The 27,754-nt window shown below is 40.4% G+C and overlaps 2 protein-coding genes across 34 annotated transcripts in view; both read right to left on the reverse strand.

Moving 5' to 3' along the window:
- Nucleotides 1-31: 31 nt before the first annotated feature.
- On the reverse strand, nt 32-15,409 carry MELTF (melanotransferrin). Of its 4 annotated transcripts, none has more exons than XM_015871651.2 (16): nt 14,740-15,409; nt 11,657-11,811; nt 9,250-9,349; nt 8,401-8,583; nt 7,943-8,099; nt 6,937-7,004; nt 6,045-6,232; nt 5,469-5,649; nt 4,951-5,102; nt 4,406-4,502; nt 3,824-4,018; nt 2,494-2,650; nt 1,404-1,471; nt 1,110-1,297; nt 517-715; nt 32-315 (listed from the first exon to the last, which is right to left on the reverse strand). In XM_015871651.2, the coding sequence occupies exons 1-16, from the start codon at nt 14,783-14,785 to the stop codon at nt 194-196; spliced, it is 2,256 nt and encodes a 751-aa protein (XP_015727137.1). In that variant the 5' UTR covers nt 14,786-15,409; the 3' UTR covers nt 32-193. The 4 variants fall into 4 exon arrangements, with proteins under 4 accessions (XP_015727137.1, XP_015727139.1, XP_015727138.1 ...); XM_015871653.2 differs by lacking the exon at nt 14,740-15,409 and adding an exon at nt 13,342-14,259; XM_015871652.2 differs by lacking the exon at nt 14,740-15,409 and adding an exon at nt 13,238-13,317.
- Nucleotides 15,410-15,520: 111 nt separating this feature from the next.
- Nucleotides 15,521-27,754, reverse strand: part of DLG1 (discs large MAGUK scaffold protein 1) — a 123,572-nt gene continuing 111,338 nt past the window's right edge. For 10 of the 30 annotated variants that reach the window (XM_032446681.1, XM_032446678.1, XM_032446676.1 and 7 more), the window contains 8 exons: nt 26,262-26,303; nt 24,823-24,858; nt 23,293-23,343; nt 22,012-22,113; nt 21,584-21,756; nt 20,292-20,401; nt 19,814-19,905; nt 15,521-17,281 (listed from right to left, as the gene is read on the reverse strand). In XM_032446681.1, the coding sequence (XP_032302572.1) occupies nt 17,175-17,281; nt 19,814-19,905; nt 20,292-20,401; nt 21,584-21,756; nt 22,012-22,113; nt 23,293-23,343; nt 24,823-24,858; nt 26,262-26,303 (713 nt within the window). In that variant the 3' untranslated portion in view covers nt 15,521-17,174. Of the gene's footprint in view, nt 17,282-19,813; nt 19,906-20,291; nt 20,402-21,583; nt 21,757-22,011; nt 22,114-23,292; nt 23,344-24,822; nt 24,859-26,261; nt 26,304-27,658; nt 27,693-27,754 lie in introns of all 30 variants that reach the window. The other 20 variants (XM_015871638.2, XM_015871636.2, XM_032446679.1 and 17 more) reach the window with 6 other exon arrangements.

Here is a 27,754-nt window from a genome sequence, read left to right on the forward strand (position 1 = left end):
ACATGAAGGAGGCAGAACATTACCAGCAAGGTGGATCTCTAGACAAGACTTTAATACTGCTCTTCCAAGATGTAGAAATTCCTTTACAGATCAGAAAACCAGTATCCATCTAACAGCACACCCGGGAGTCCTTCAACCCAGCGTAATTCAACATCAGCAATGATGGCACAAGTCCTTCCATTTTGCTCTGATCTCACCAGCCATGCTGACACAGGACCAATGGCTTCTGCCTCAAATTCCACTCCACGCGCATGAACAGCAGCAGCTTCCAGTCCCACCCCACTCCCCAGTGAGCAAATGGTATAAGCACCTTGCCTGCAAAGCAGCAGGAAGAGGCTTTAAAATGTTAACACGACGTATTATCCACACAGCAGCTCATCTGAAGAAAAGGTGCTAAGCCAGATGTGGCCTGGAAGTTGCCATTTGGACCACGTTAGCCCAGGCCCTGTATCTGCCCTAGAACAACAAAGGGAACAATAGTAATCACTAGTAGGTGGTGTTGTATCAACTTATTACCTGCCCCAGAGCACTGTGGTGTTTGCATCCCTTCAAGGGACTCAACATATTCACTCCCCAGCCATTCTGCATACGTCCTCTTCTCTTCCAATGGCACTATCCTCACTGCAGAATCCTTAAAGATCAAGTCTTTTCCTTGGTAAGCTGAAGAATCAAACATTTTGAATCCGTTTCTGTTGCTGTTATTTCCAAAATAGTCCTGAAGACAATGCAAAATTATCAGTATCTTGCCAAGAAGAAGTGCCACATTTTTCTAGTACAACATGAGCTGTTTAGTACATAAGAAGTTCACACAACTGCAGACTCTGCATTCGTTTTCAGACACTGCAGTAGGTAACATACAGACTCCTACCATTGGGAATTATAAGAATTTAGGTTCTTGTTACTACCTGGAAAGACTTTATACTTCTATTAGTTCTTCTGTGTAAGCATTACTGTGTAATACAGGGTTGGCTGCACAGGAGTTAACGAAATGACTGAAATACTGCTTTTAAATTAGATTCCCATTGATACTGAAGCTAAATGCCTGTGGCAGCCTGGCACGGTCTGCCTAGACACATAACTCACTGATAGAATAGTTGTGTCATTATTACCTGAGCTTTGTCCAATAGTCCATACAGAGCAAAAACGTTGATATCTGGGTGAACCATAATGGCCTGAGCTGGCACCTGAGCCAGGTGACACCGAGCAAACTGAGTGACTTCAGCACGGGCCCCATTCCGGCACAGTAACTGGAAATCACTGGACTTCAAGTCACGGGCCCAACTTTCAGTATTCTTACCTAAAAGAAGAAACTAATCACTGTCACTCATTGAGCGCTTTAGAACAAAAAGGTTCAAGAAAAAAAATAACTGAATTGTAATAAAAAGTCAAGTAAAACTAAATACCATCTGTGTTCTCAAACACTGTTGAGTGCTTCACAAAGGCCACATCCCCAGCGTCCTCTGCCAGGCACCTTTATGAAATGAGAGACACAAGTTCAATTCAGAGCATCTTTATTGGGAACGCATCATTTCTAATAACTGATAGATCTAGAAATCAGTTTTTCTTGCATACTTTCCTGCACATAAATCCACTGGGCCCCAAAGTAAAGAGAAAAAGCAAACCAAGAAATGAAGCATCTTGAAATGAGAGAAAAACCAACGTCATTGCAAAGTTTATAAATACTTGAAGAATTTCAAGAGAGTAATACAGCAGGAAATAGCTATTACTGGCGATGGGAGAAAGGACAGAGGAAGGTCAATATTAGACAAGCAAAGAAACAGAAGATAAATGATAATCAGTGCTCCACTCCCCATTTGGTAACAACAGCTTCCATATCTACCCAAAGATTTGGGGCTTTAAAACAGTTAATGTCCCCAGATGTTGATGTTCACTGTTATATGAAGTATTTATTCAATTTTACACTATTTTGGCCTCCTATACCTTTAGGACACAATATTTGAACATAGCTGTTTGTGCTGTATGAAACCTATTATTGCATACCACCACAAATGGTGAGGACAGAGAAGACGCAGTCACAATTCCCTGCTCCGAGCCTGTCATGCTCAGCACACACATTCATAGCCACCCAGTACTGGCTTCTCTCTGCCCATTTCCCTGCTTAAGCTCCTTATGGATGACCTGACCCGAGTGGCAGGCTGTCACACTCAATTAAGCCGGGCTGCAGACTGATGACAACCCATGTGCTCCTCACTAGGTGAGTGCCCACTGCTCTGTAAACAGAAAAGGGGATTTGGCTGTTCCTCATCTGTGTGGCTGTAGGCCAGGATGCTGACAAGAGGCTCTGACATGCGCACACACAGAGACACCTCTCTCTTGCTATGACTGTCACAGCATCTTGCAAAGGGGAAGGCTGCTACTGTTTTTAGCAGGCTGTTCTTATAAGGAATTATGCTTTTTGCTGACTAAGATAGAGAGCAGTACCTCCTTGCACTCTGACAAACAGACTAAACAATAACCACGTGTGCTAATTACCTGAAGGCTCCACTGTAGCTGTAATACTGTTCTTGGCTACTTGCGCTGCATTTGTTGTTTCCACTATTATCTCCAATACAGAGTTGACAGAGCGCTGATGGGTAATTGTCCTGCTCAGCCGAAGGCACGCAGCTGGCAGAGAAAAACTCACTCACAGCTTAAAATAAAAAGGACAAATCAATGTAAGTGGAAGATTCTGCACAAGAAAAGGTAGTTCCAGTGTCACGGGGTTATACCAACAGCAGCTTCGGGACACTAGGAACATAAACTGTAGCTGCCTAACTGGAATTCACAAACTATAACTCAAAATATTTTCTAAGTACCACTTAACTGATTACTATTAGTACTATGGTATTACCATATTGCTCCAGCACTAAATAATGTTTGAAAATAAGTGCAATAAAATTCCAGACAATAATTCATCATTTACTGCAATGACATCCCAGAGCTGAAAGTGCCACTTAGAGAGGACAGACAGCTGTAGAGACTGTGTGAGTTTCAGTGACTGTCCTGTTAGTGACACTGACTGGAGTCAGCATCCTCAGGCATGAACAGAGATGGACAGGTGTGGAAGCAGGTTTTTCAGTGATAATAGATGATAAACCAACTTGATTCAAATTTAAAAAGACACTTCATCAATGTATCTGAAAATCAGAATAAACATTTACCAGTTTGATACACTGGAGGGCAATGGCTGCTGCTGAGATGGACCTGGGCTGGCTACAGAAACACATTGATGGGAATCTCAGAGTTCAACAAAGGTGAAAGTAAAACCCTGCTTTAAGCAGGAATAAATCATGAGAGGCTGCAAGGCTGAAAAGCGGCTTGTTAGAAAAAGGCAAAACAAAAGGACCTAGAGGGCAACACACTGACCAAGAGTTGACAGTATACTCTTGTGTCAATGAGGGCTAATAGAAGATACAATAAGGACAATTCTAATTAGATATACGGAAAGAAATTATTTATACCAAAAATGGACAAAAATTAGGGCAAAGGCCCAGAAAGGTTGTAGAATCTCCATCCTCAGAGTTACTCAGTTTTGGTTGGACGTGGCCCGGGACAATGAGATCTAACTGGACAGACTTTGAGCAGCAGGTTGTATTAGATGACTCCTCCAATGTGAATTAAGCAACAACTTTGTGAAAGGAACACTTCCATGTTAGAGGTAACATTCTCAGCATGGCCCCTCTATGTCTAATGCAACATTAAAAAGGCAACAATCCCTCACAAACAAACTGGTTAACTTAACACACAGCTCTGCAATATCAACACTATACTTCCCTAATGAAAATGTATAATTGGACAGTTACTATATGGCACATCTTCTTACCTTGAGGAATATTACAGTCTCTGGGATTAATAAAGCCCTTCTTAATTAGCATGCCAATGGGGATATTCCACCCAGCAGTTCTCCCCAGTCCTGTGTGGCAGGACTTCTTCCCTTTCAGGTCATTGATGGTGAATGCATCAGATGGATTCCGTTTCACTAATGCCACAGCATAGTACGCATTATTGTTGTCTTCAGCTTACAGAAACAAACAAGCAAAATAAAGCATGATGGTTTTCCTTAAGTATTCCCACTGCTTAATGATGGCATACATCATAACCATTACGCTTCCTTCTTCCATTTAAAATACTTTTAGCAGAATTGAAAAGACAAATATGTAACCGTAAGACTCAAAACTGCAAAAGAATGAACCTCGTCCAGCAACAGGACAGACAGAACTCGCACTAATTCACTGTAGGAACCCAACCCATACTTATTTTCTCCTCTATCCGTGATGTGAGGATAATAATACTCATTTCCCCTGCAAACAGCTTTCCCAGCGTAGCCAGGAAACAGAGCCTGTGCTTTTAGAGCTGCTTTGAAACAACCTGGATAAACAACATCTCTATTTCCTGACGTTCTTACCAGAGAAACCTACTCCAGCAGCTGGTACAAGGCCGTACGTCTTCCCAGCAATGTAAATATCAGCTCCACCCAAAGCTACAACATCAATTTCCTTTTTCTGAAAAATAAAATTTACAATTTTTGTGAAAAAACAGAAGACATTTTCCCTTCCCCTCTACAATGACAACTCCAGCATCATATCTTGCATTTCAGCAGACAGATCTGGTAGCCAAACAGAATCACAGAACAGTTCAGGTGGGAGGGGATCTCAAAGATCATCTAGTTCCAACCCCTCTGCCACAGACAGGGTTGCCAACCACTAGATCAGGCTGCCCAGGATCCCATCCAATTTGGCCTTGAAATGCCTTCAGAGATGGAGCAAAACACTTCTTACAGTGGAAAAGCACCGGGGTTCAGGCCCATTCATGGGATATGAGCTGCAGATCACCTCCTTGAAAGCCAGTATTGCCTGCTGATCACCTAAGAGCACATCCCTCTAATCCTACCTACCCAGCAGAGAGCAGCTTGTGTTGATTGGTTTATTGCACAAGGATCGTACAGCTTACCTGGATCATCTCCATGCACTCCTCTTTTGTCTTAGCTGAAATACACTGGATTTCTGGTTTCAAACCCTTATTCCTAAAGGCAGTTCCCATCTCACCACATTTCCAAATCTCCTCAGTGGAAACAACGCACCAGTTCAGGCTTTCTGGCAATGCTGCACAAAAATGGAAAGTAAAGTTCACTTCCTTTACAAAAGAAAAGGAGGCGTACAGCTGCACCCCCATCACATGTGCCATACATGCTATCAAAATATTTACTTGTATGTTTCCCTCCCATTCTCTAGCTCAGACATTCACCTGATTCGGTACCACTGAGATCTCCAGACTACAGGTAAGTCTGCAGTACACACCCCCTGGTGTGAAGGAGCAAGAACTCCTATGAGTGCTGACCACTAAGCACAGCTATAAGATATTGATTATTTGCAGTCCACTGTCACAAGAGTGCAGTAAAAATACCCCCTGAACACAGGTTCCCTCACAGCCAGCAGTCACTAAACAACCCTCAGAAGATGACAACTTACTGTTGGGGTCACAGTTCAGGGCCTGCATGGCATAAAGATACTCATCACCCAGCCATGCCTGGTAATTCTGAGACGTGACAGCAACGAGCTCTGTGGTGGAGTCTCTGAACATAAGGTTCTGGGCACCATAGGCTGTAGAGTCAAACATCTGAAACTGGGTGCCTACGCCATTAAATCTTTGCTGTAAAGTTAAAGAAAAAACACTGTTCACACACCCCTCTACTGCTGTCATAATTCTGTGATGACTTCATTTACATGCAGGAGAAAATCTCCTGCCTACATGAAAAACAATTCAGGTTTTTGTTATGGAAGATTTACAGGTTAAGAATTGATGGAAGAATAGTCAAGCATAAAGACAAAACAAAATCACCCGTCTCAGGCAATTTTCAGCATCCCTGAGACTCTGAGGGCAATAATGAACCCTAAATCCCACTCTGCAACTCCCATCAGGGCCCATACTGATGCTGATTGCCTCCCATAGTTCTTCAGACCACACAGAGCTGAAGGTGCTCAGATATGTTCAGATCAGCCAGTAGGTGAATTGTAATGGACTGATGAAAAAAATCACTGTCCTACTTGTCCCTGGTTCAGAAGCTGGAAGACAGCTGTTCCATCTGTGTCTGGCCGTACAACCACGGCACGAGCTGGGACTCGGGCCAGGTGGCAGGTTCTCCACTCTGTTACATCAGCTGTGCTGCCGTTGCGGCACAGAAGCTGGAAGTCCTTGGAGCGAAGCTGCTGGGCCCAACTAGAAAGAGTTCTTCCTGAAAACAGACAGAAAACACTGACAAAATGGACACTAGGCAGGGCTGATATTTCTGGCTCCAAGTCTGCTTCAAGCATCACATTCACATGTGGAGGAGAATACAGCTTTCCTGAGCATCACCGAAATACTCCTGATTGTACAATGTACCCCATGCACGTATACGGTCCTTCAGTCTTATACCTCCAATGAGACACACAGCCTAACACCTGTGAGACTGAACTGATCTACACCAGGGTCTGCAGTGGTACCCAGAGCTTCCTTAGGACTGGATTTACATACAGCATTTTTTTAATTACTCTTCCCTGCTTTAACTGATGGTAGAACAGGCCCACAACATTAAAACATGTTGTGCTCAAGGTGGGTTTCTCAAAGTACCAGACAGGGTAGGCCACGTCTTGTCAATAGGTTTCCTGCTTAGCTGGGCACAAACATTTTCATAACAGCCCAGGCACAAAACCACAAGTTTAGTGTTGCTTAAACTCTCCTTCCAAAAGCAGCTGAGGATCCCACCTCTCACCCTTACTGAGACTATCAAGTGTTTGGGGGGGAAAAAAAGAATCACATGGACTCATCTAACTCCTAGTGCATATCTATGTATGCACATCTTCTTTCCCTATTAGAGCATTTTTGCTCATTCCTCAGCTCAAGGTGAATCAAACACCTGGCATTACATCGGCATCACAGGCACTGCTCAGCACTTACCATCAGTATTTTCAGGCACTGTGCTGTGCTTCACAAAAGCAACATCTCCAGCATCTTCAGCCAAACACCTAATAAATGCAAACCCAAATACAAAGATGCATTATAAAGCACAGCTTCCACGCATCGAGCACTGCGGGCTGGCAGCCAGAGGGCTGCACGCTACGTTCCATCAGCCAGCAGACACTGACCTAGTTCGTTGTGCTGAGAATTTAGCTCAAGGCAGAGACCAGTGGCTGACAGAGCATGAAGTAAACTACTGCTGTCATTTGGTGAACGTGGACAACATGTTCTGCGCTGCTTGGGACAAACACCATGACCTTCTTTGTCCAGCAGAGCTCTCTGTCTACTGCAGTTGCACAATCTTTTGAGGAATACATGGAGGGAAACAAGTGTTTCCCATGAGTAAATTACACCTCTGCTCTGCCAGTGCTATTACTCAGGGGCTGGGAACTGCAATGCAGCACACAGACAGGAAGAAGGGAAATACAGCAAAGAGTGTGCAAAAATGGAGGGCAGAGCAAACCGGTGAGAGAATTCAGTGCAACTGAAGGGAGATAACTGAAACAGCTGAGTAGGATGGCTGATAACTGATAGGAGAATTCAGTGCAATTGAGGTGAGATAACAAGCAGCTGGGTAGGGTGGCAGGTCAGCTATCAGCCTCCAAGGACCATCCTGTTTTACAAGGAAAAATGCAAACCACTGCAACAAACAGACTTCTGTCAACAGATACCAGACAAAGCAATCAGCAGTGGGATTGCCCTGCCCAGAGCAAATGCTAGATATCTAATTTTAACAATCAGGTGTTAATGCCTGAAATAGTAGGTTAAGAATTAATTTTTTTCAGTTTCTAGATTTAAATCATGGTCATTCCAACACTACAGCAGATTTTCTAACAGGATCAACTGGAAGTTCTCTTGCTGCAGTTTCCTGCCTGTGAGGTCTGTGAGGACATTACAGCTATAGATACAGCATAGAGATAGAAAGGGACAGAGCTGTGATTTTTACCTGAAAGCCCCGCTGTAGTCATAGTACTGCTCTTGTGAATTTCTTTGGCATTTGTTCTGCCCAGATGAATCCCCTCTGCAGAGCTGACAGAGGGATGTGGGATAGCTGGCACTGTTGGCTCCAGGAACGCAGCTAGCACTGAAATAGTCACTAACAGCTAGAAGTGAAATCAGAATGAGACATCTTTAGCAATGAATAAACAAGGTCTCATTTGAGAATATCTAAACAGTACATCTCTATAGGGATAAGCCATTCTGTTCTTAAAGGAGTTTCCAAGTTTCAAACAAATTTGCTGTTTCCATCAGAGCTGTGTTTGGTCTATTCCATCTTACATGAAGCATAAAAACCACAAGGAACAAAACAGTACAAAGCCACACACTTCTACCCACATACAGATGTCCCAAGATCATACAGAAAGACACTGCTGAGGAACAGATCTCTGCCCTCTCAGCTCTTACCTTTTGGGAGGTCACATCCCATTGCTGGCAGGTGCCCACTGTCAATTAGGTAACCCACAGGCACATTCCAGCCCGCAGTTCTGTTGATTCCTGTGTGACACGAGCGGACACCCTTCAAGCTGTTGATGGTGATGTTGGAGCCTTTCTTTACAACAGCCACAGCATAGTATGAAGTTCCAATCTCTGCAGCAAAGGGAGAAACAGAAGCGATTAATTGTCTCCCCCATGTACAGGCAGTCACACTGCTCCTGTCCTGACTGTGGGTACATGCCCTCCAGTACCTCTGTTGTGTGCAGTGTCATAGGAAAGGCCAAAAGCAACTTGGAACAGTAAGTGAGATGAAAGACACTCAGAGAATCATCCTGAGAAGAAACTCCCTGTGGTTCTAAATATATTTGGATTGGATTAATATCAAGAAAATTGATTATCCTCGTGGATGGTTTAATTCTCTTCGTCTATTGTTTTAGATAATTCATAGCATTAAGACTTAAGGATCTTAAGAGACCGTGAAGTCACTTAATCTGACTTACGTGGATCAGAAGCCACTCAGTCCATTCATCTCTGACTAGTGCTCAAAACCTAACAGAGACAGACAGACACTGGACTGTGAAGACATTTTGTTTTGAGCACTCAGTGTCATGATGTACTTAGTGGTGGGGCTGGGCTGCTGCCCTCTGTTCCCCATTTCCTCCCATACTCTATAATGAACAGGAATATCCACTAGTGAACCAAAGACCTGGAGTTCAGGGTCTTCAAGTAAAGGATCCCAAAATAAAATAGAAACAGTAGAAATGCATCAGAAAATAAACTTGTATTAAGTAACCCAAGAGTTTTTTAGTCTGATTATACCTTGATTATAAACTTCCCCAACCACAGGTTTCAGGCCATGCTCCTTTCCAGCCTGGTAAATCCATCGACCATCCAATGTCACCGCATCTGCCAAGTAATCCTGTGCAGACACAAGGTAAGAATGCATGTTGAAGCTTAGAATTATGCTGGATTTTAAGTAGGCACAGATAGGGCCGTCCACAGCAGCAAGGAGAAAACTGCTACACATCCTCCTGCTCTACAGAACCTGTGTTATCTGTTCATTGTGTACTGAACCTGGTGCCCAGGAGACAGCATCTCCAACAAGCTGAGAGATGGCCAAGAAAACAATCAGCAGATTGACATTTTGCATTTCTAAGGTGATGCCAAGCTTCTTACCATTTTGCTTTACCTCTGGTTCAGAACCAGAAAGGGTAGTAGGCAGTATCACTTGGCATTATGCTGAGCATTGGTTAGGGTAGGGCTAGGACTAGTAGAAAGCTATTTTCCCCAGGCTGAGACACATAAAATGTGACAAGGGATCATCTGAGAGTGTTGACAATACACTCTGGAACCTATGTCAGATTTGAAGATGTCATGTAATTTGAAGCATATAACTGAATTGTCTCAAATGAGAAAAAAGTTACTGATTAGCTGAAACATTAGATGTCTTGAGAGCTGTTTCTTATGAATGAAAGTTGAACCAATTTCCAGGAGAACCTGTAGAGTAGTTCAAGCTGGGAGATGTTCGCATCTTAAAGAACAGAAGCAGTCTGGAATAACCTGATCCAATATTCCATTGGGGAGAGTCAGGGCCCAGGACAACAATTTGGGAACCAAACAGAGTCTGCTGTTTAGCAGAGATACCTGACAGCAGGAGGAATTGGGAGTCAGAAAGACCTGACCCACAGGGAAAACAAAATGAGCCTCTGGAAGTGGTGGTGAAAAGAAAGCATAGCAAATAGAATAGGATGGGTTGCCCACAGGAGACCAGGACTGTACTATGTGTATATTATTTTTCCATCAAAGACAGTAGTAGTTTTACAGGCTACAGACTTCAGCTCCTTTAAGTACATACTGCGATAGCAGCTGAAGCGGAATAGCAAGAATAGCGTGGGTATTTCTGTTTGTAGCAAAGATCTTCCCATACACCCAGCAAAAGCATGAGACAATCCCACATGTGATTTCTGACACAGATGCAATGGGAATGTAAGTTAATTATTTTCAGAAGGACTTTATTTCTGTGTGTCACAACACTCGAGAATTACCTACAGAGGTGCTTAATCACCTACTAATAAGTATGGCCAAATTAAACATTATCAGGTTCCTGAGTTTAATATTTAGACATTTCTCAATTTCTAAGGATCTTCAAAGAAAAATACTTTATCCATATGCTAACATGTTCACAGAACTAAGTCCAGGTTGGGTAGTGCTATAAAACAGCATATCTTTGTCTGCTGAGCCAGAGTTTCCCACCCCCCTTTTTGGCCTCAAAGAGCAGAGTTCAGCACAGATGCAGAGTCAGGTGTTCCATGCAGCCCTTAAGCTACATCTTAAGCACATAGTAGATTATTAGCACAGAAAGAAGAGGTGTCAAGGACCTTGCCTGAAGCCTTATAGTGAAGATCCACCTTATCAGAAAGCCACTTACTCATGCTATCCACCTGCAGGTTTCTGAGTTCAGCTAATCAAGTTTTACAACAGCAAGCACAAAGAGTTATTAACATATCCAGTCATCTTCCCCTTCCCTCACACTTTTCCAGGGAAGACAGTTGTGATCACCCACCTCCACATTTCCTTCAATTTCCACTTGTTGTTTCTCACTCCCTCCTAAGGAGGGAATTGTTTTCCAAACACCATTTTGCAAAGCTGAGCTTTTTGTCCAAACAGAGCATGCTGAATTAATACAGTTGGATTTGCATGCCTTCTGCTCACTGCTCTGACTACCCCACGTGCCCTGTTTGGTACTGGGAGATTTGGCTCGACACTCATTGGTATAGACAACAACTGCCATGGTGAGGCTCTGAAAAAGGAGAATTACGCAGTTTCCCTGCAGACAATCTACTTAAAGGCTCAGCAGCACAGCTTTAACTGCTGTCTCCATCCTACTACTCCACCCCTTCTTAAGTATCTGCTAAATAAATCTAATACAATTCCCAAATCAAAGATTAGTGCTTCAGAAAGAACGTTTAAGATCTTTGCTTGTGTTCCTAATGACTGGCCATATGTGACTAGCTGTAGAGAAGACACAGTGCCATGCTGGAATTCAGTTCCAGATGTACATTTTAATGTCTTTTAAAAAGAAATGTATATATGCTTTGATTTTCCAAAGACATGAATGCCATAAAGCTGATTGGATGAGACGTTCACTGCTCTGTACATTGCAATGTGATTTATTATTAAGCACACAGGGAAATTAAATCACTGACGTCTATCGTTTATAACTCACCTTGATCATCTGCGTGCAGTTAGCAGCTGATTCTCCCTCCACGCATTCCAAAGCGGGAAGGATGCCAGCCCCAGCAAAGGCCTTACTCATGTCCTTACACTTGGAAAGCTCTTGGTTAGACACTGTGCACCACCGCACACGTTCCAGGCTGAAAGCTGCAAACACAACAGCAAGAGGAAATGTTACTACAAAAGAGAGAACAGTTCAGCAGTGAGCTTTCACACTTCTGCTTTCATTCAGATTAACAAGAATACTAGAGTTATTTGGACTAGCAACAGGTCCAAGTCTGATACTGAAACTTGATGGAATTTATGACACAAGAAACAAGGGTACTCTGGAGCAGGTCACTGAGGACAGCTTGCTCATAAAGTCTTGAAGAATATACCATGGAGAGGATTGAGAGGGAATCTTATCACTGCTTACAAATACCTTGTGGGCAGGTGCCAAGTGGATGGGGCCAGGCTGTTTTCCATAGTGCCCAGCAACAGAACAAGGGGCAATGGGCACAAACTGGAACACAGGAAGTTTCATACGAACACAAGGAACAATATCTTTAGTTTGAGTGTTACAGAGCAGGGACAGGCTGCCTGGAGAGGTGCTGGAGTTTCCTCTGGAGATACTGAAGATCCACCTGGATGCTTTCCTGTGCAACCTGCTGTAGGGAACCTGCTTTAGCAGGGGGTTGGACCAGATGATTTTGAGAGGTCCCTTCCAACCCATGGGATTCTGTGAAATCTTTTTATTAACCATCAGATGCTGCAGGTTTCTGAATTTCTGTGCCAGCGTTCTTTTCACAGAAGGGCACAGTCCTGGCTTTGAGAAGCTCAGGTCTGCTTTCTGGAGCCACCTTGCAGATGCGTATGGTACCATCTGAACAAAATGGTCACTTAACTATGAAGAAAAATGGGACAATTCTTTTTTGACTTTGCAGCTGCAAAGAATTCCTTAGGACAAATCCTAGGGTCAGATGTGCTGTCAAACAGATGGAGACACATTTAAGCCATATATAGTGCAAAAGAATAATCCTTGAGAGCACCATGTGCTGCAAGAACGATCGCCTGCAACTGTCTGCTCAAGATGTCCTGGGACACACAGACAATCTGTCTCTTGAGCCAGAAGTTTTAAAATCATTAATTGAAATGACAGGCTGCAAAACCAAGGAGGATGCCCAGAGAGTCCTGCCCCTTTTCTCGTTGCTCTGAATAAAAAACAACCGTAGGAGCTGAAGTACCTCACCACTGGGCTTATTAGGAACACTGGGAAAGTAAACTTGTCTCTTCAAAGCACTCTTTCATAAGAGGCTGTTTCCACAGTCACTGAAAGGGAAGGGCTGTCCCGCAAATAAACAGACTGCACAGATTCCACAGTCAGTGGAGAAAGGTGTCTTTTGCGAGGCCCAAGCAGCGGTCTTATAAGCACCAAATGTTGCTGTTGTGAGGACAAAACACCATGCACAAATGGTTCAGCTGTCTGCTGAATTTGTAAGCAGCTGGCACCAAATTTCATTGCTTTTTCTTCAATTTTGACTTCCTCTAAGTTGGAGTCTACTTTATTCATCAGGTTGTTTTCTATCAACTCTACCTGGCCCTCCGCTTCCTCACAACTGTCACACAGTTGAGAAACAACACTAAGTAAGTAAACATGATTCCACTAGTGCCCAATAGCAGCTGTGCATATTTACTGACTCCAGGTCTGCAGACTCAACGAGGCTGTTGATGCCACAAATCTTGTTTTCCATCAGATACTGAAACAGAGGGCATGGTCTGCTGCAAGTCAAGAGTCACAGTTGGACAGCCTGCAAGAAGCTTTCAAAGGAGCAATTGGTAGCAGAAGGAGAAACAAGAGCTTAGCTCTGAGATGCAGGAATTCTGAGAACCAAGAGGCATAGAAGGAATACACTATGGAGTCATGGAAAACAGACACCTTATGGAATCTCAGCTTCTGCCTCATTTATCTGAGTGAAATCTTCCCCATCTATTTCCAGGGGCAGGAAGAAGAACCAAGGTTTTCACTGATCAAGGATCCCTCCTCACTCCTCCCAAATATAAGCAACTTGAAATTTGCCTCTCAGCATATATAGATAAGTGCCATTCTTCAGCCCCACCATTCTGGCTGTAGATACAAACACACTGCAGGTAACGCATGAATAGTATGAAGAAATCATTAGGCACATTTATCTGAAACATGAAGCTCATTTGGCCCTACCTTGCAACCACAGCAGGGAAACAGGAATTTGTTTCTTACTGCCTCCACCCCACCTGAAAGATGCACTTAATCTGTCCCTTACAAAACTACTGGACACCACCCAGGATCTGAACAGATGCTTTCCTGTAACAACAAATTCCCTTACAAGTTAACCCATCTGAAGTGAGCTCAGGCACAGACAAGGTCTGCAGTCAGACTGTGCTTCTATTGCCAGACAAGAACATGTGGAAACAGCGGGTGAGACTCTGAACCTAAGTTAATACCCAATCTTGGTCCAAACTCCTTTGCTGAAAATAACACTGCTGCATTGTGTAACGTCTTCTCAAAAGGCTGTTAATATACTATCAAAGGCTTTCAACAGAAACAATTTAAAAGAGGAATATATTATGATAATTTCAGAACCTGAACTTGTAAAAAAAAAAAAAAATTAATCAATTGCAGAGCCCCTTCAGAAACAGCATTTGCACCTCTGGTGAAATTTAAAGCTTTCACCACCAGAACCTGGGAGTGAGAGGAGAAAGCCAGCACATCACACACACCCTGTTGAACAGAGTAAGGTACTTTGATATTTATTTACACACACACAAAAAGGAAGTATTACAGAACTGTTCACATCTGTGAAAAATGGGGAGTGTGGAGCTAGGAGTAGCTTTAGTGCAGTTAATAAGGCAAGACACACACACAACATTCAATACATCCTTTATATTCTTTAGATTCTATGGGTTGGTTTTTTTCCCCTATATTTTCTTTCTATTCTTTTCTTGACCTCTTGAAATTGGTTCTCAACTGGTTTTAGTTTCCCTCTGCACTCTCAAATCACAAATTAGTCAATCCCAAAGGCAGCATGCCACAGCAAAACAGTTTGAAGAGGTACTTACCAGCGTGAACCAAGAGAAGGTAGAAGACATTTTCAGTGCTCTTCATCTTAAAAAAAGTTGAGATTTGTGCCTTTTCCAGCCTTCAGAACTCCCGCAGATCAGTGCTTCTGCAAGTTTGCTCTCCCTGGTGTGTTTCTTGGTGAAAATCAGGAGCGTTCAAATGCAGGTGCACTTTGTTCAACAATTTATCTTGCTTACTTTGGCACACGTCACCAAAGGGAAAAAACAGCCTACCACTCTGCAGGCTGCCTTTATGCTTGGAAAAAAAAAGTCAAGACTAGGAAATTACAAAATATTCACTGCGCCAGTGAGGTTGTTACCACTTCAGCCCCACCTACAGACTTAGATCAACAGCTACACTGACTCACAGGGGTAAGGTGAGGCTGTGTAAGGGAATCTTCACCTCAGTTGTCTGAATTCCCTCTATGCTGGGGGTTGAGAAGAGTAGGCTCAAGCTAAGCGATCCATCTACACTGCATTTCCAGACACAGAAGGATTCTCAGAAATACTGCATGCTTACTTTACCAAAGAAAAAAAGCTGCAAATAAACCCACAAATGATTCTGGGCCATACACTGGCAGCTGACACATGATTCAAGTCCTGTGAGCATCCCAATTAACACCAGCAACATTCTGCTCAGTGTTTGCAGCAATAATCTCAATTGCCCCCACTCTGATCACCAGTATTCCTCTACCACATCGTCTCCACTTAAAGCTGATTATTTTAAAATACTACACCACCTCTATTTCTTTGTATGAAAAACACACTTGACAAATACGTTGTACAATGAAGTTTATTAGCTGTTCTCCTCTTTCTAACAAATGGAATGGATAGTGTCAATAATTCTTTACAAACCAAAGCAAATTTGGTTGTGTGACTGCCATAAGTACATCCCCCTCATGAACAATCAGCTTCAGATAAGCAATGGCAGGTACCACATCATATGAGAGAGGATTTCATTACTGAAGGTAGTTCCATGTTTTGCTACGACATATTTATAACATTCTGCACAGAAGTTTGTGCTTCGCAAATGGAAGATCTCGCACCTATGCAATCCAAGATGAACATATACAGAAAAATAAAATGTATCGTTGACTCTGAATTCTCCCTTTGGTTAAGACATGCAGATTACAAAGAAAAACAAAAAGAGACAAACACCTGAAATTCCGTAGAAAAGAGGAGAACTTGCACGTGTTTTTTTTTTTTTCTTGTAACTAATAATTCCCTGGACTTTTTTGCCCAGCCACCACAGCCCATTTGACTTCACGTGATTAAGGAAGGTAAATTCTAATTCGTATTTTTATTGAAAACAAAAAGCTAGGAGTAGGTGGTAAAAGAAAAATATATATTTTTTTATATATATATTTATACGTGTGCGCAACTATGTAAAGAAAATAATTCCCATAGTTACAGAGTTTAGTTAAAGAAAGTTTAATATATATATATATTTATTATAACAAAATAGGCAGTTATTGTGGGTAAAATATTCATTAAAATCTGACCCCTAAGAACACACATTTTTAGGCTACGAATCGCTCTCTCATTGCCCCAACAACCATCTCTGCAGCTGTTTTCTGTATTAGTGCCAATGGAAATTTGGCATTCCTCTGAAAATACAAGGTTTCCTAGCACCTAGACGTGTTTTAGGCTCAAAAAGTGTGATGACCATTATCTATAAACAGTTTCTTTAAGACACTATAAATAGTGCTGCACGAGGAAGATTAAAAACATTACACATCTTTATCCCTAGCAATTTTATTGGCAAAAAAAAAAAAAATAATAATGAAAAAATAGATTATAAGAATATCCATATGAAATGATGAAAATGAATATCCCTTGAGAAGGATTGATGGGAGTTAATGAAAATGTTAACTCAAAATTCAAAAGTTTCTCTTTAACTGCCTGGAAAGAAACAAAAAAACCATCAAACATCTGTGAGAATAGAATTGAATTCAGGAAATAAAACCTGAAATCGATTGCCCTGACCAAACCATGCTATTAAAGTTAAGCGTGCAAAGTTACTCATGATTTACAACTTCCTGGAATACAACTTTTCTTTCAATTGTTATGAAACTTTAAAAGAATGTCTATAAAGCTTTTTTTTTTTTTTTTTGAAAAATCTTTGAAAGTTACTTTCCCTTAAACATTAAGGAATTGTACCAAGCAAGCCCCTCCCACCCCCACCCCAAAATAATAGCTGGTCAGGCCATTCCACTGTCATGTTTGAAAAATGGCAAACCAACAACACACGATAATACAAATTGTTTAAACTAAGAGAGACATCAAATTTAAAGCGTTATGGGAACTGCAGAATGTGATGGTTAGGGTATGAACCACGCTGGGAGGAACTAGAGGCAGGCTCCACTGGAAGGGCTTAAGAGTTGTCAGATGTAGTTGGTGATGTCAGATAGAAAATGAAAAGCAAAAATTCGTTTTCATAATTTTTCCTTTGCTGGAACCCAGATGTAAGGCCCAGATTGTTCCTCTATGATCTGTTTCACTTGGTTGTAGATTTCTTCCAGTGTGTCTCCTTGGATAATAGCTGCAAAACATAACGTGGCAATCAGGAGTCATCTCTCTTTGTTCCCTAAAGAACCAAGATGCTCTAAACAAAGATGTTATTTTCTCTTGCAGGGTAGCAAAGGGATTTCAGATCACTGAAGGAACAGATGCCTACTGAGAACTCTGGTTCCTGTGCTTCCAGATGGACAGACACTGCTGACAGTTGTTACAGGACACATAACACAACGTTTCTCTCACTCAAAAGCATAGGGTTAGAATGTGGTTTTCCTTTTGGGCATACGCATATACAGCTAAGGAAGTTTATTTGCCTTTCCTAAATACAAGCTGGAGTTGGCCCAAGTCATTCCACAGACTCTGGTGATCCAGTTCTCATTTGCATTTCCAAGAGAAAAAGACAAGACAGCACAGGGCTGTGTCCTCATGCAGTCTGTGAGCACTAACATTGGTTTTGGCAAGAAAGAAGATGAACTAATGGGGTTTGTTGCACAGCAAATAGATTCAGTTTTACAGAGTTAAAATGCAATTATAATATTCAGACTCTGATACATTTTCTCTAAGGCTAAAAAAAATAATTAGAAATGAGCCACGATGTGTTTTGACATATCAAAGGAACATATAGCCTGGTGAGAATGATGGCAAAGTGAAGTTCGAGCTGTTCTTACCACACTTCAGCCTGAGAAAGCATTCACTGTGAGACAGCAACCTCTTTTTAATTAGGATCATCACCTCAGCATTGAGATAAGCCAAGAAACAAAGTTTAATACGAAAGATAAATATTGGGGGTGGGCCAGATGTTCTTCTTTGTGCATTAATTTTATCACTGTAGCTTCCAAGCTTAAAGCAAATTACTTCTTTTTTATTTCTACTCATTGCCATCCCTTAAAACTTTCTCCCCATCTGCAGCCTATTGCCCTAATGTCTGTGGGAGGATGAGGTGGCTCAGTTATTTGTTAGCTCTCAAGTAATACTGACAGCACAACAATGCAGTGGAAAGATGTAGAAACATCTTTACATTGCAAACATCTTACTTGTCCAGATGTTCCAACCACACTCTTTCCAAAGCCCAACACCCCCAAAACACAATATGGACATGCTCTTTCTATGCTTTAGTATGAAGTTTAAGTCGGTTTAAGCCTAATTTGCTGATGGAGTTGACTTCAATTACTCCACATGATGTAGTATTTTTAACAGATTAGGGAATGCTCACACAATCTGCTGAGGCAGGTGAGTCATATAGGTAGCAGCAGTAAATGAGACTAATGTTTTGAAGTATCTCTAACTGATTGCCTAAACTTGGCAAAGACAAATCTGCCCATAGGATGTTGCTATCTGCCCCAGTCTACAAGCCTTACACTTCTTAGAAGAAACATGGCCACGGGCATTAGAGCTCTTAAAAAAGAACCATATGACTTTGAAGTATCTTCAATTTCAGCCCTTATCTTCCTAACAGAATTGTTTGATATAATACCCTAAGACAACCTGGGAGAATACCAACTACTGACTAAATACTTAACATGTATTAACATAAATTCATCCATTTACTGAACAACAAACCTGACATACTTGCAAATCATTTGGTAAATAACTCTGGAAGATGAAGAATTTGCAATATGTCTTGGAAAGTCCCACAGCTTTCTGAGCATAGATGGTTATAGGGTTATGGGAAGAGTGGGAGAGCTTGATGTAGGCTTGGAATAAACAGTGACAGCTGCACAGCAATGGTGAGGGAGGCAGACAAAAAGGGAGAGACTTAAGCTGCTCATTGGGTGAGCAGCAATCAATGCAGAGAATGAGGCAGCAGGAAGGCTGAGGCAGGGAGTCTACTGGGTCTTGCAGCTTCCTCCCATATGAAACCACCTGGCTGAGCAGACTCTTTAAGGAAGTTCTGCATTTGTAGCTCTGCCCACAAAAAGTACGTGGAAGAAGAAATTGGGCAAGGGTGACATGTCACAAAGATGGAGGTAAATGGGGCAGCAAACACTAAAACATTGCCAAAGAATGTAATAGAAAAGGAGTGAGTGTCTATCCAGGACGGGAATAGAAAAGGCTCACTCCTGTCCTCCTGAAGGTCCTGACTTAATCATTCTCCTCACTTGCATGCCACGATGCAAAAAGTAAACACAGCCCGAGTGCCTGTAGTCTTCCTTTTGCTGCTGCAGTTAACAAACTGCATTTGTGCATGTTGCAGACCCTGCTGGCCAGTTTACAGAGTTATCACTACTAACATTCTTTACTTCTTGATTTCTAAAATTGAAAACAAATGAAAAGCTTGAAGTGTATAGTTTATCAACAAAGCAAACATCTGCATTTCAATACCAAGAAATATGGTATAAAGTTCCATAGTTTTAAAAGACTAAATTGAGCAACTGTTAAACTTAAAAATATATTAAATTCACTGATTAAATTGGTATCAGCATAGATGCATTTGGGTAGTTTTACGCTTTAAAACAATCACAGATAAGCCTGAAAAACAGTTCAACCTTATCTCAGTGGTGAGGCAGTTACTATACAGCAAGCAATAAAATTTCAGCTCTGGCCAAGCAAAACAAACCTGTGAAGTGTTCAGTAAACTCTTGCTCCAGTTTCATTGCTCTCTCAAATGTCTTCCTGGCTTGTTCTTCTGTTAAGCGTTTATTCATTTCCCTGAGATTGAAAACATTATACACGTAAAGAAGCTACATGTAATCTTTGGAAACATCATTTTAAACCAGTGTGTGAGTATTAACCTAATAGAAGGCAGTCTCCTATATGACATATCTAAGCAGATATGTCTCTAAGTGGAGACTGTAGAGGGAATGAGCAGTTCTGACACTACATTATAAGGAAGTTTGCACAGGGGCACTCATTCTCAATCTCTCATGGCTTAGATGAGTAGAAGTCCTTAGAAATTCAACCCAGAAAGTTTCATGAACAAAACAAATAATTACATGCTTTTTTATTACAATTTTTTTCACACAGTTTGCAACTGGTTTTTCAAATACCGTCACAGTCTCAAACCATTTATTCTGAGGTACTTTGCTTTTACTCACATGATATTTTCCACTGTTTTGGGTTTAATAAAAATGGAGATTGGGTACAGCTGGGCAATCTGCAACCTTTTGATCGCATTACCAGAAACATCAAGAATACAATGTTTACCCTAAAAGCGAGAGAGAAAAAGAAAAAAGGAAATAAACAAAGTTTAAGTCACAGCTATGCACTGTATAATAACCTAGAAGAGAAACCATGTTTCCAACAAAGCCAACGAAATTAAAACACCTGCATCAATGACATCAGAATTGTACTAATCTAGCATGTGGTCCCACAGTGCTCACTCCTCTGCTGGGATCATGCATAACTTGAGATGTTCTTGACTCTTTTTCCATACTCTCTACATCAGAAGCTGCAGCCCAATCAACAACACAGAATACAGAGCAGCTGTACATCAAACTACACCACTATTTTAGGGTTTATTTAAGGATGCAGCCATGTCAGAGTTTAGAAAAGAGCCAGATGCCTTGACAAGCATTTCTGAGGGAATAACTGCCTCTAATGCCAAGCAAATCTATCACCATCAGAACAGTCAGATGGAACTGAATATAATGTTTCTCATTCACTGTCAGGTACCACCCCGGGGGAACGCCAGGTTTGAGACAACAAATTATATTTATTTGGGCCAATTACTTTTTATTTTTTAAGGAAACAAATACAGCTCATTCCTCAGGGGGCTGAAGCAGAATGCAGCAGGGTTGTTCACCCGGTATTATTAACCTGCCACTGCTCCAGAATTTCCTCATCTCAAAGACTCCTCCTTATTCCTGAGCACCTCTTATGTCTAATATAGTAATTTCTACTTCACACATTTTTATTTCTTTTCTTTGAGTAGTGTATGAACAATTTGTGACAACACCATTTTAGAAAGGGGCAGTGTAGGGGAAGTAGAACAGAAGGACTTTGGTAGTCTGAAATGAGAACATCTTTTTCATTAGCAGTAGACCTGGCAGAGGAACAGAGAATTAAGAGCAGTAACTTGTCCATGTTCCCTTTTGTGATATGACAGCCAGTAATTGCTGCATTTGGTCCAACGATTATTCCAGGTGTTGAAGGATCTCAAACAACAGGTGGAAGACTACATTGTCAGCACTTCAGAAGTTGCTCTTCTTTCACAGCTTAATCACGATGTTCCAACTGTTTCTCTTAAATGAATTTGTAATAATGCTCTTTGATTCTAGGTTTGTATGAAGTCCTTTCAAGGTCCCAGTGGCTTCTTGCCATTCTCCTATCCACATCAGCACAGTCAAACAGTCACCTCAGTAAATGTAAACAACTGGCAGTGATTTACCTTTTCTGCTACTTCTCGCACCGATTGCACACTTGTTCCATAAAGATGATTATTGTACTGGCCAGCTTCAATGAATTTGTGCTCCTGAATATCCTTCTCCATTTGCTCTCGAGAAGTGACAAAATGGTAATCACGTCCATCCACCTCATAATCCCGTTTTGGTCTAGTAGTATCTTTGAATATAAACCAGTAACTTTAAAAGAAGAAAACAAGAAACACCCCCCACCCCCCCCCCTTCCCTCCCAACATTCAAAAATAGTCCTCCATCTAAACTGCAAAACTGTAACAAGAGAAGAATATCCATTAATAAACTTCATGAAGGTATCCTAACATTTTACTTCTATATACAGAAATTAGGTCTATGAAGGAAGTTACAACACTAAACCAAAAGCCCACTTATAATTGCTTTAGTGTCTGCTGAAACTTACGTGGAACACATGAGCCAAATTTGTCTGGAAATTCCGAAATCAGATCGTCGTTAATTCTGTCTTTCATGGGTCCCAAAACAATCACAGGTCGAGTATAGTTCACTGTTAAACATAAGGAATAACTTAAGTTACATTTCAATGACATCACCAACCTTTAAAGTTTAGCAAAAATAAGCTTTACTGCATGGTAACAGTAGTAATATCTAACAGAATATGTACTTCTGAAGGGAAAGAGGACAAGCATAAGATTCCAAATTATACTGCATTTAGCATAACGACATTAATATCTAAATACCTAGTTGTAAGCATATCATTTCAGCCATATGAACTTTAGTTCTAGTTTTAAGTTCTGTCATTACTACACAAGTCTAAATTAAATACAGTTTGACTTGTAAAATACATTTTAACTCCTGGAAGTAATTCCAATTCACAAAAGGAGCGTCTTGAATCTTATTAATTGAATTAATTGAATATACCTTTTTCCATCTGTTTTTTTTTTTTTTTTAAACTGTATTCTATATTTAATAGATATCAATCATTCCTTTTTTACAAATCATATTTTTAATCAGATTATGAATATGGTATTTTACCAGATTAAATAAATCAGCCATTAGCACCCTGCGGTGGTAAACAGGAATGCTAAAACTACATCTATAGCATAGAGGGGAAAAAAAGATCAGGAGAAGGTGGAAAGGAAATAATAGGATCCCATTAAAAATCAGTGCAAGGAATTCTGTTCCAAGCATAATCTCCCACTGATTTCCTCTTTACTCAAAAATACTTTTTTTTTTTTTTTTCTGTAATAACCCACATGGTTAACAACTAACAAATCAGCCATACAAAAAGCAGCATGCAGGAATATGAGACTTGGATGGGTTGGAAACATTTTAAACTAGGATTTCTACAACAAACAAATAATCTACTATCATGTATTTCCCTGTGACAAAAAGGAAACAGCAACATTGGGAGCTCTACCGCAATATGAAACAGAAGAAAACTATCATTTCTGAGGTTCACAGAGACCAAACAAATATACCCTATTTTCCTTATGCAGTTTAAACCACACAGTGGTTGAGTCATTAATTTGCGCACCTTTGGATTACATGCTAAATAATTTAGCAGTTGTATTTAATAATTTATGCCTTCATGCTTTATTCATTTTAATAGGGATAACAGTTGAAAATCAATGAGGAAGTTTATTATAGCACTCGGTTCATAAGTGCACATGAACCGTTCTGATACCAGAGTATGGACACGTTATACTAAGTGAGATCTACAAACCTTCTTGTTGATTGACTTGTTCGTAAGACAGGACGTATTCCTCTTGGCCACCTAGAAAGGTAAATGCAAAGAAGCATCCATGTATTTGTTTCTAAAGCAATAAACTTAAATCAAGTCATTTAACAAACAGCAACAATATAGACATTCATCAGCAGAATACGTGTTACAATGATACTGATGGAGGACGGTTTTAAAGAGTGATGAATTATAAAACTCACAAAGATGTGCCAACCAACAGTATACAATTCCTTCAGCTATGTTAGCATGTCAAACTGACGTCAAGCACAAGAAGTATTTTAAAGCGTAACTGAAATGCTCTTGCGTTTCCCAGAATGAAGTGCATGCATGGTGTCATTCACTGCTAGAGGCAATGCCACCTTCTTCATGAGCACTTTCCATACTTTAAATGTTTCTGCAACATTCTTCTATATACAGAGCTGAACGTCATGCACATTTCTCCCAGTAAATTTTTCATGAAGTGGCCTCTATACAAAGACCTTCAACCACTTCAGCTCCACAAAAAATATTATGATTGTATAAATTTCACTATTATTTTACTAGTGAGTTTTTAAACATGAGCTTGAAATGTAGGAATGTTCTGTGTTGTTCTCAGATCCACAAAGCATATCAGCAGTGAATGAAACGAAAATAACGAGGCTTTGACCTTTAACAGCTGCAGGCTTTAAAAGGTTAGTGCAAGCATCTGAAATATACCTCAGTTGCCATCTCTAAAAGAACATCTCTAGTCCAACAAAATGCCTCAGAGTAAGATTTCTCGCATGGGAATCACTAAAAATCAGCACCACGACAGCAGAGAATTTATAATTCTGAACGTACAGGCTAAAATCACATGACAACACTATGAATTCCCAATAAAATGCAGTGCTTCAAGAACTCACTTGTGTAGCTTTTCAAACATTCTTTTCCATTCATAAGCCATACTCATAACAGCCAAAGGAACACACCAATGCTATAACCACAGCCTTTTAAGAAATAGATGGCGGATGAAGGCTTTTATAGATTCATATATTGCTTCAATATACATGTTCTTCACTTAATAGCAAAGACCACTGATCTTTTAAATCTGAAATTTACAGTGTCTAAGAGAAGTAAGACTGACTTATAATAAATTTGCATTCCAGCAATACATGAACGATTTCTTTAATTTTTACGGTATTGCAAGTGAGTAATACATTGAGACAGAAATGAAAACATGCAACCTGAATACTTTAATATCTCAAAAAGGCATTCATGCAATGGGTTTTAGGACAGTATATACTTTCAGAACCCTTTTTAGGATAGGGACAGGAACAGAGAATCACCAACTATCAACTCGTCCATGAAATATCCATCCCACAGATAATTAGATACTTCTTTGGAGAAGTCACATTGCTCTAAGGTCAAAGACCAGTTAAGCAAGCTATTAAAGAGATAGTAAGAATTATAAAGCATTCCCTAATTGAGGGCAAAAAGTATATATTGTCATTGCTTTTTCAATACTGTTGGAAAATGAATATTAATAGAATGAACCTTTTGAACAACCGTACTCATCTGTAATCAAGATAACTTTTAGACAGCAGTAAGAAGAAATTAAAAGAATAATTTTAATAAAAAGTGCTTCAAATTCCACATTGAGATAAGTAAACCCACAACATTCATAGTAAAATCAGGGCTTCTTAGGTAATAAAGGAGCGTCATTAAGAACAGTTAAAGTTTGTAAGTTAGTCATATACGCAAAGGCAACTTTCATACACATTTAATCTGTGTTATTCTCAAATAACAAATGCTTTTTCTTTATTTTTGCAACCATCCTACAAGTTTTGAGCACTGTAAGCTCTGAGGAATTTGTACATGTACACATTCTCTCAAGTGTAACCATCTGCATGCAAACTCGTGGCTCCTCATTTCTGACAATAGCTGCAGCTTCCAAACAGGTGTAGCTGTTAGTGAATCACTTTTCTTATTACCCTGCCATAAATGGCGTCTGTTTCTGAAGTGCCTCTTCTTGGCTTAACAGGCACCCAGGAGCAGATCAGTGAGCAGCTCTGACACACCTCTTGACTTTTACTGTTCCCTCTTTTTCTGCTCTTTGATAAGTGTTTATCCTGCTTGCTCTGCTCTACCCATGGCTCCTACTCTGGACTCAGTAACCTCACTGAGGCACTGTTCACTGGAAACCACCAACGAGACAGAAACGTCTATAGAACAGCATCACACAGCATATTACACACTGGGAATGTGTACATCTGCAGCTTGAGTAGAAGTAAATAGCACTGTAGCTCAGGTTAGTGAAAAGAGTAATTCAGTCTAGTACTTAAAATATACACTGGTGGGGGACAAGGGACACACACACAAGCACAGCTGTGCATCTAGCATGCTAATTTATCACAGCTGGCTCCAGCACCTAACATGTGTCATGTTGCAAGATAATTCAGACAAAGCAACCACACTTGACAAAATAAGGAAATGAAAGCTGAAAAGGAAGGGTAAATACATGTTTGTTCATCGTTACTTTCATTAGAAGTATCTACATGTTATATCTGAGCACCGTTGATAGGTACTACGCTATGTAACAGATTACACTGTTCAGTTACACTCCCTGTATTAAGCACAATAACCATTATATTTGTTGCATTAAATTTACATTTGGGTTCTAGCAGGACTAGCTAACATGGATAATTTAAATAAGAGGAATTAATTCAAATCAAGCTGAGCAATGACAATCATAAATCACAACAAAAATATCCATAAAGGAGGTTTGCAATGACTCTCTATAGTCAATTAAAAAAAAAAAAAGAAAATACTCTGGAATTTTGCAGAACCCAATTAACACACAAACACGGATTTCAATGGAAGCTTACAGGGAAGTTCAACTTAACATGTAAATACCCAGGAAAGACACAGACAAACAAAAGCAAAGGAAGAACTACTGAACAAAGGTTCTAAATAAAGAACTTAAAAACACTTACGGTAACTACTTTCACTATCGCTGGCATTAGAGGTTACATGCTCTGAAATTGCAAGACAATGGAGAAAAATAAGGAACACACACTAATGGCATGAGTCCAAAGGAAAGCAAATCGACAAAAATAATCCAGATGAAAGACAACAGTGATACCAAAATGCTGAAATCAATACATACTGCATATAAAAGTTTTAAGGTACTTCTCATAGCTCTCAGGATCAAGCTTAATTTCACACAAAAGGAATGGATGTTAATAAAAAGAAAAAAACATTAAATAGCACGTCAAAATAAGATTATGAAAAGTACACATTCATATTTCACACACAACCCTGCAATTTTTAGCTTTTTGCTTCCATATGAATATTCCTGTGAAGGAACTTCTATAACAGAACCACCTAGTGACTTTTCTGAGTTAAATTACAGTCTAACGATCACAAGGCCAAAGTCAGTTATCATTGGTCTTCTGCTCTAGACCAAGAATGTCCTAAAACTGGTTTCAGAAATGGAAAACTGATGCCATTGCTACCAGGGTTTTTATTTATTAAGTGGTTGAGGCCACATATAGAAGTACCCTGCCTCCTCCTCCTACATGCAATTTCAGGAACAGTGTGGGCTAGAATTAAGGGAACAGTTATGATCTGAGAAGAAATATTAACTTCAGTGACTGATTTTACTATCCCATAAACCCATAACACTCCACTTGTTTAGTATCTGTCATGAAAGGAAAGTCATGACTCTTATTTCAAGTACAGAAATGATGTCACAAATCTGTTGGGGTACACAGCAATGTAGAATAGGGCTGTGTAAAACTAACGCTTAAGTGCCTCCTCTATCAGCTACCCCACCACCTGGCCAGCAGTGCTCTACGAGCACCACAAGAATTGAACAAGTCAGACGGAAAAAACTCTCATGGCATCTGTTAAGAAAAGCTTTCTTGTTTGTTTTTAAAGGGCGGCCAACATCAGTCACCTAGAGAGAGGACTGACAACTGCTGAAATTGCTACGGCAGTAGTTCTGCTATGGCTGTGAAAATCTGTAGGTTATTTTCAATAACAAAAACACAAAACAATATAAAAATGACATTGGCAAAATTATATGAGTATCAACAAGTTCACAAACACAGTCACTACCAAGGACAAACAAGTAGGTGCTGGTAAGCTTCTGGACAGCAACCAGAACACATTAACGTCATAATCACCTAAAAAGTAATATGTTCCTGAAAGTAAAAACCCCCAAAGCATTGCAAACCAGAAAAATCTTATGAAACAGATTTGGAGTCAACCTCCTTATGCCAGGAGAGCACCAGTCTCAAAGAGATCTGTTTAAAAAAAAAAGTAAAAAAATAAAAAGTAATTTTTCAGATGGAGGTTAAAATAACTTGGGAGTATTTTGATCACTTACTCAGGCCTTTTGATCCCATGTCGTCAGGGACCTCCTGCAGAGTAGTCCCCAGAGGGCAAGCAATAAAAAGACAATCACAAAGAAAATAATTGTCAG

This window comes from Coturnix japonica, chromosome 9 (genome assembly GCF_001577835.2).
Source record: "Coturnix japonica isolate 7356 chromosome 9, Coturnix japonica 2.1, whole genome shotgun sequence".
Lineage (NCBI taxonomy): Eukaryota > Metazoa > Chordata > Aves > Galliformes > Phasianidae > Coturnix > Coturnix japonica.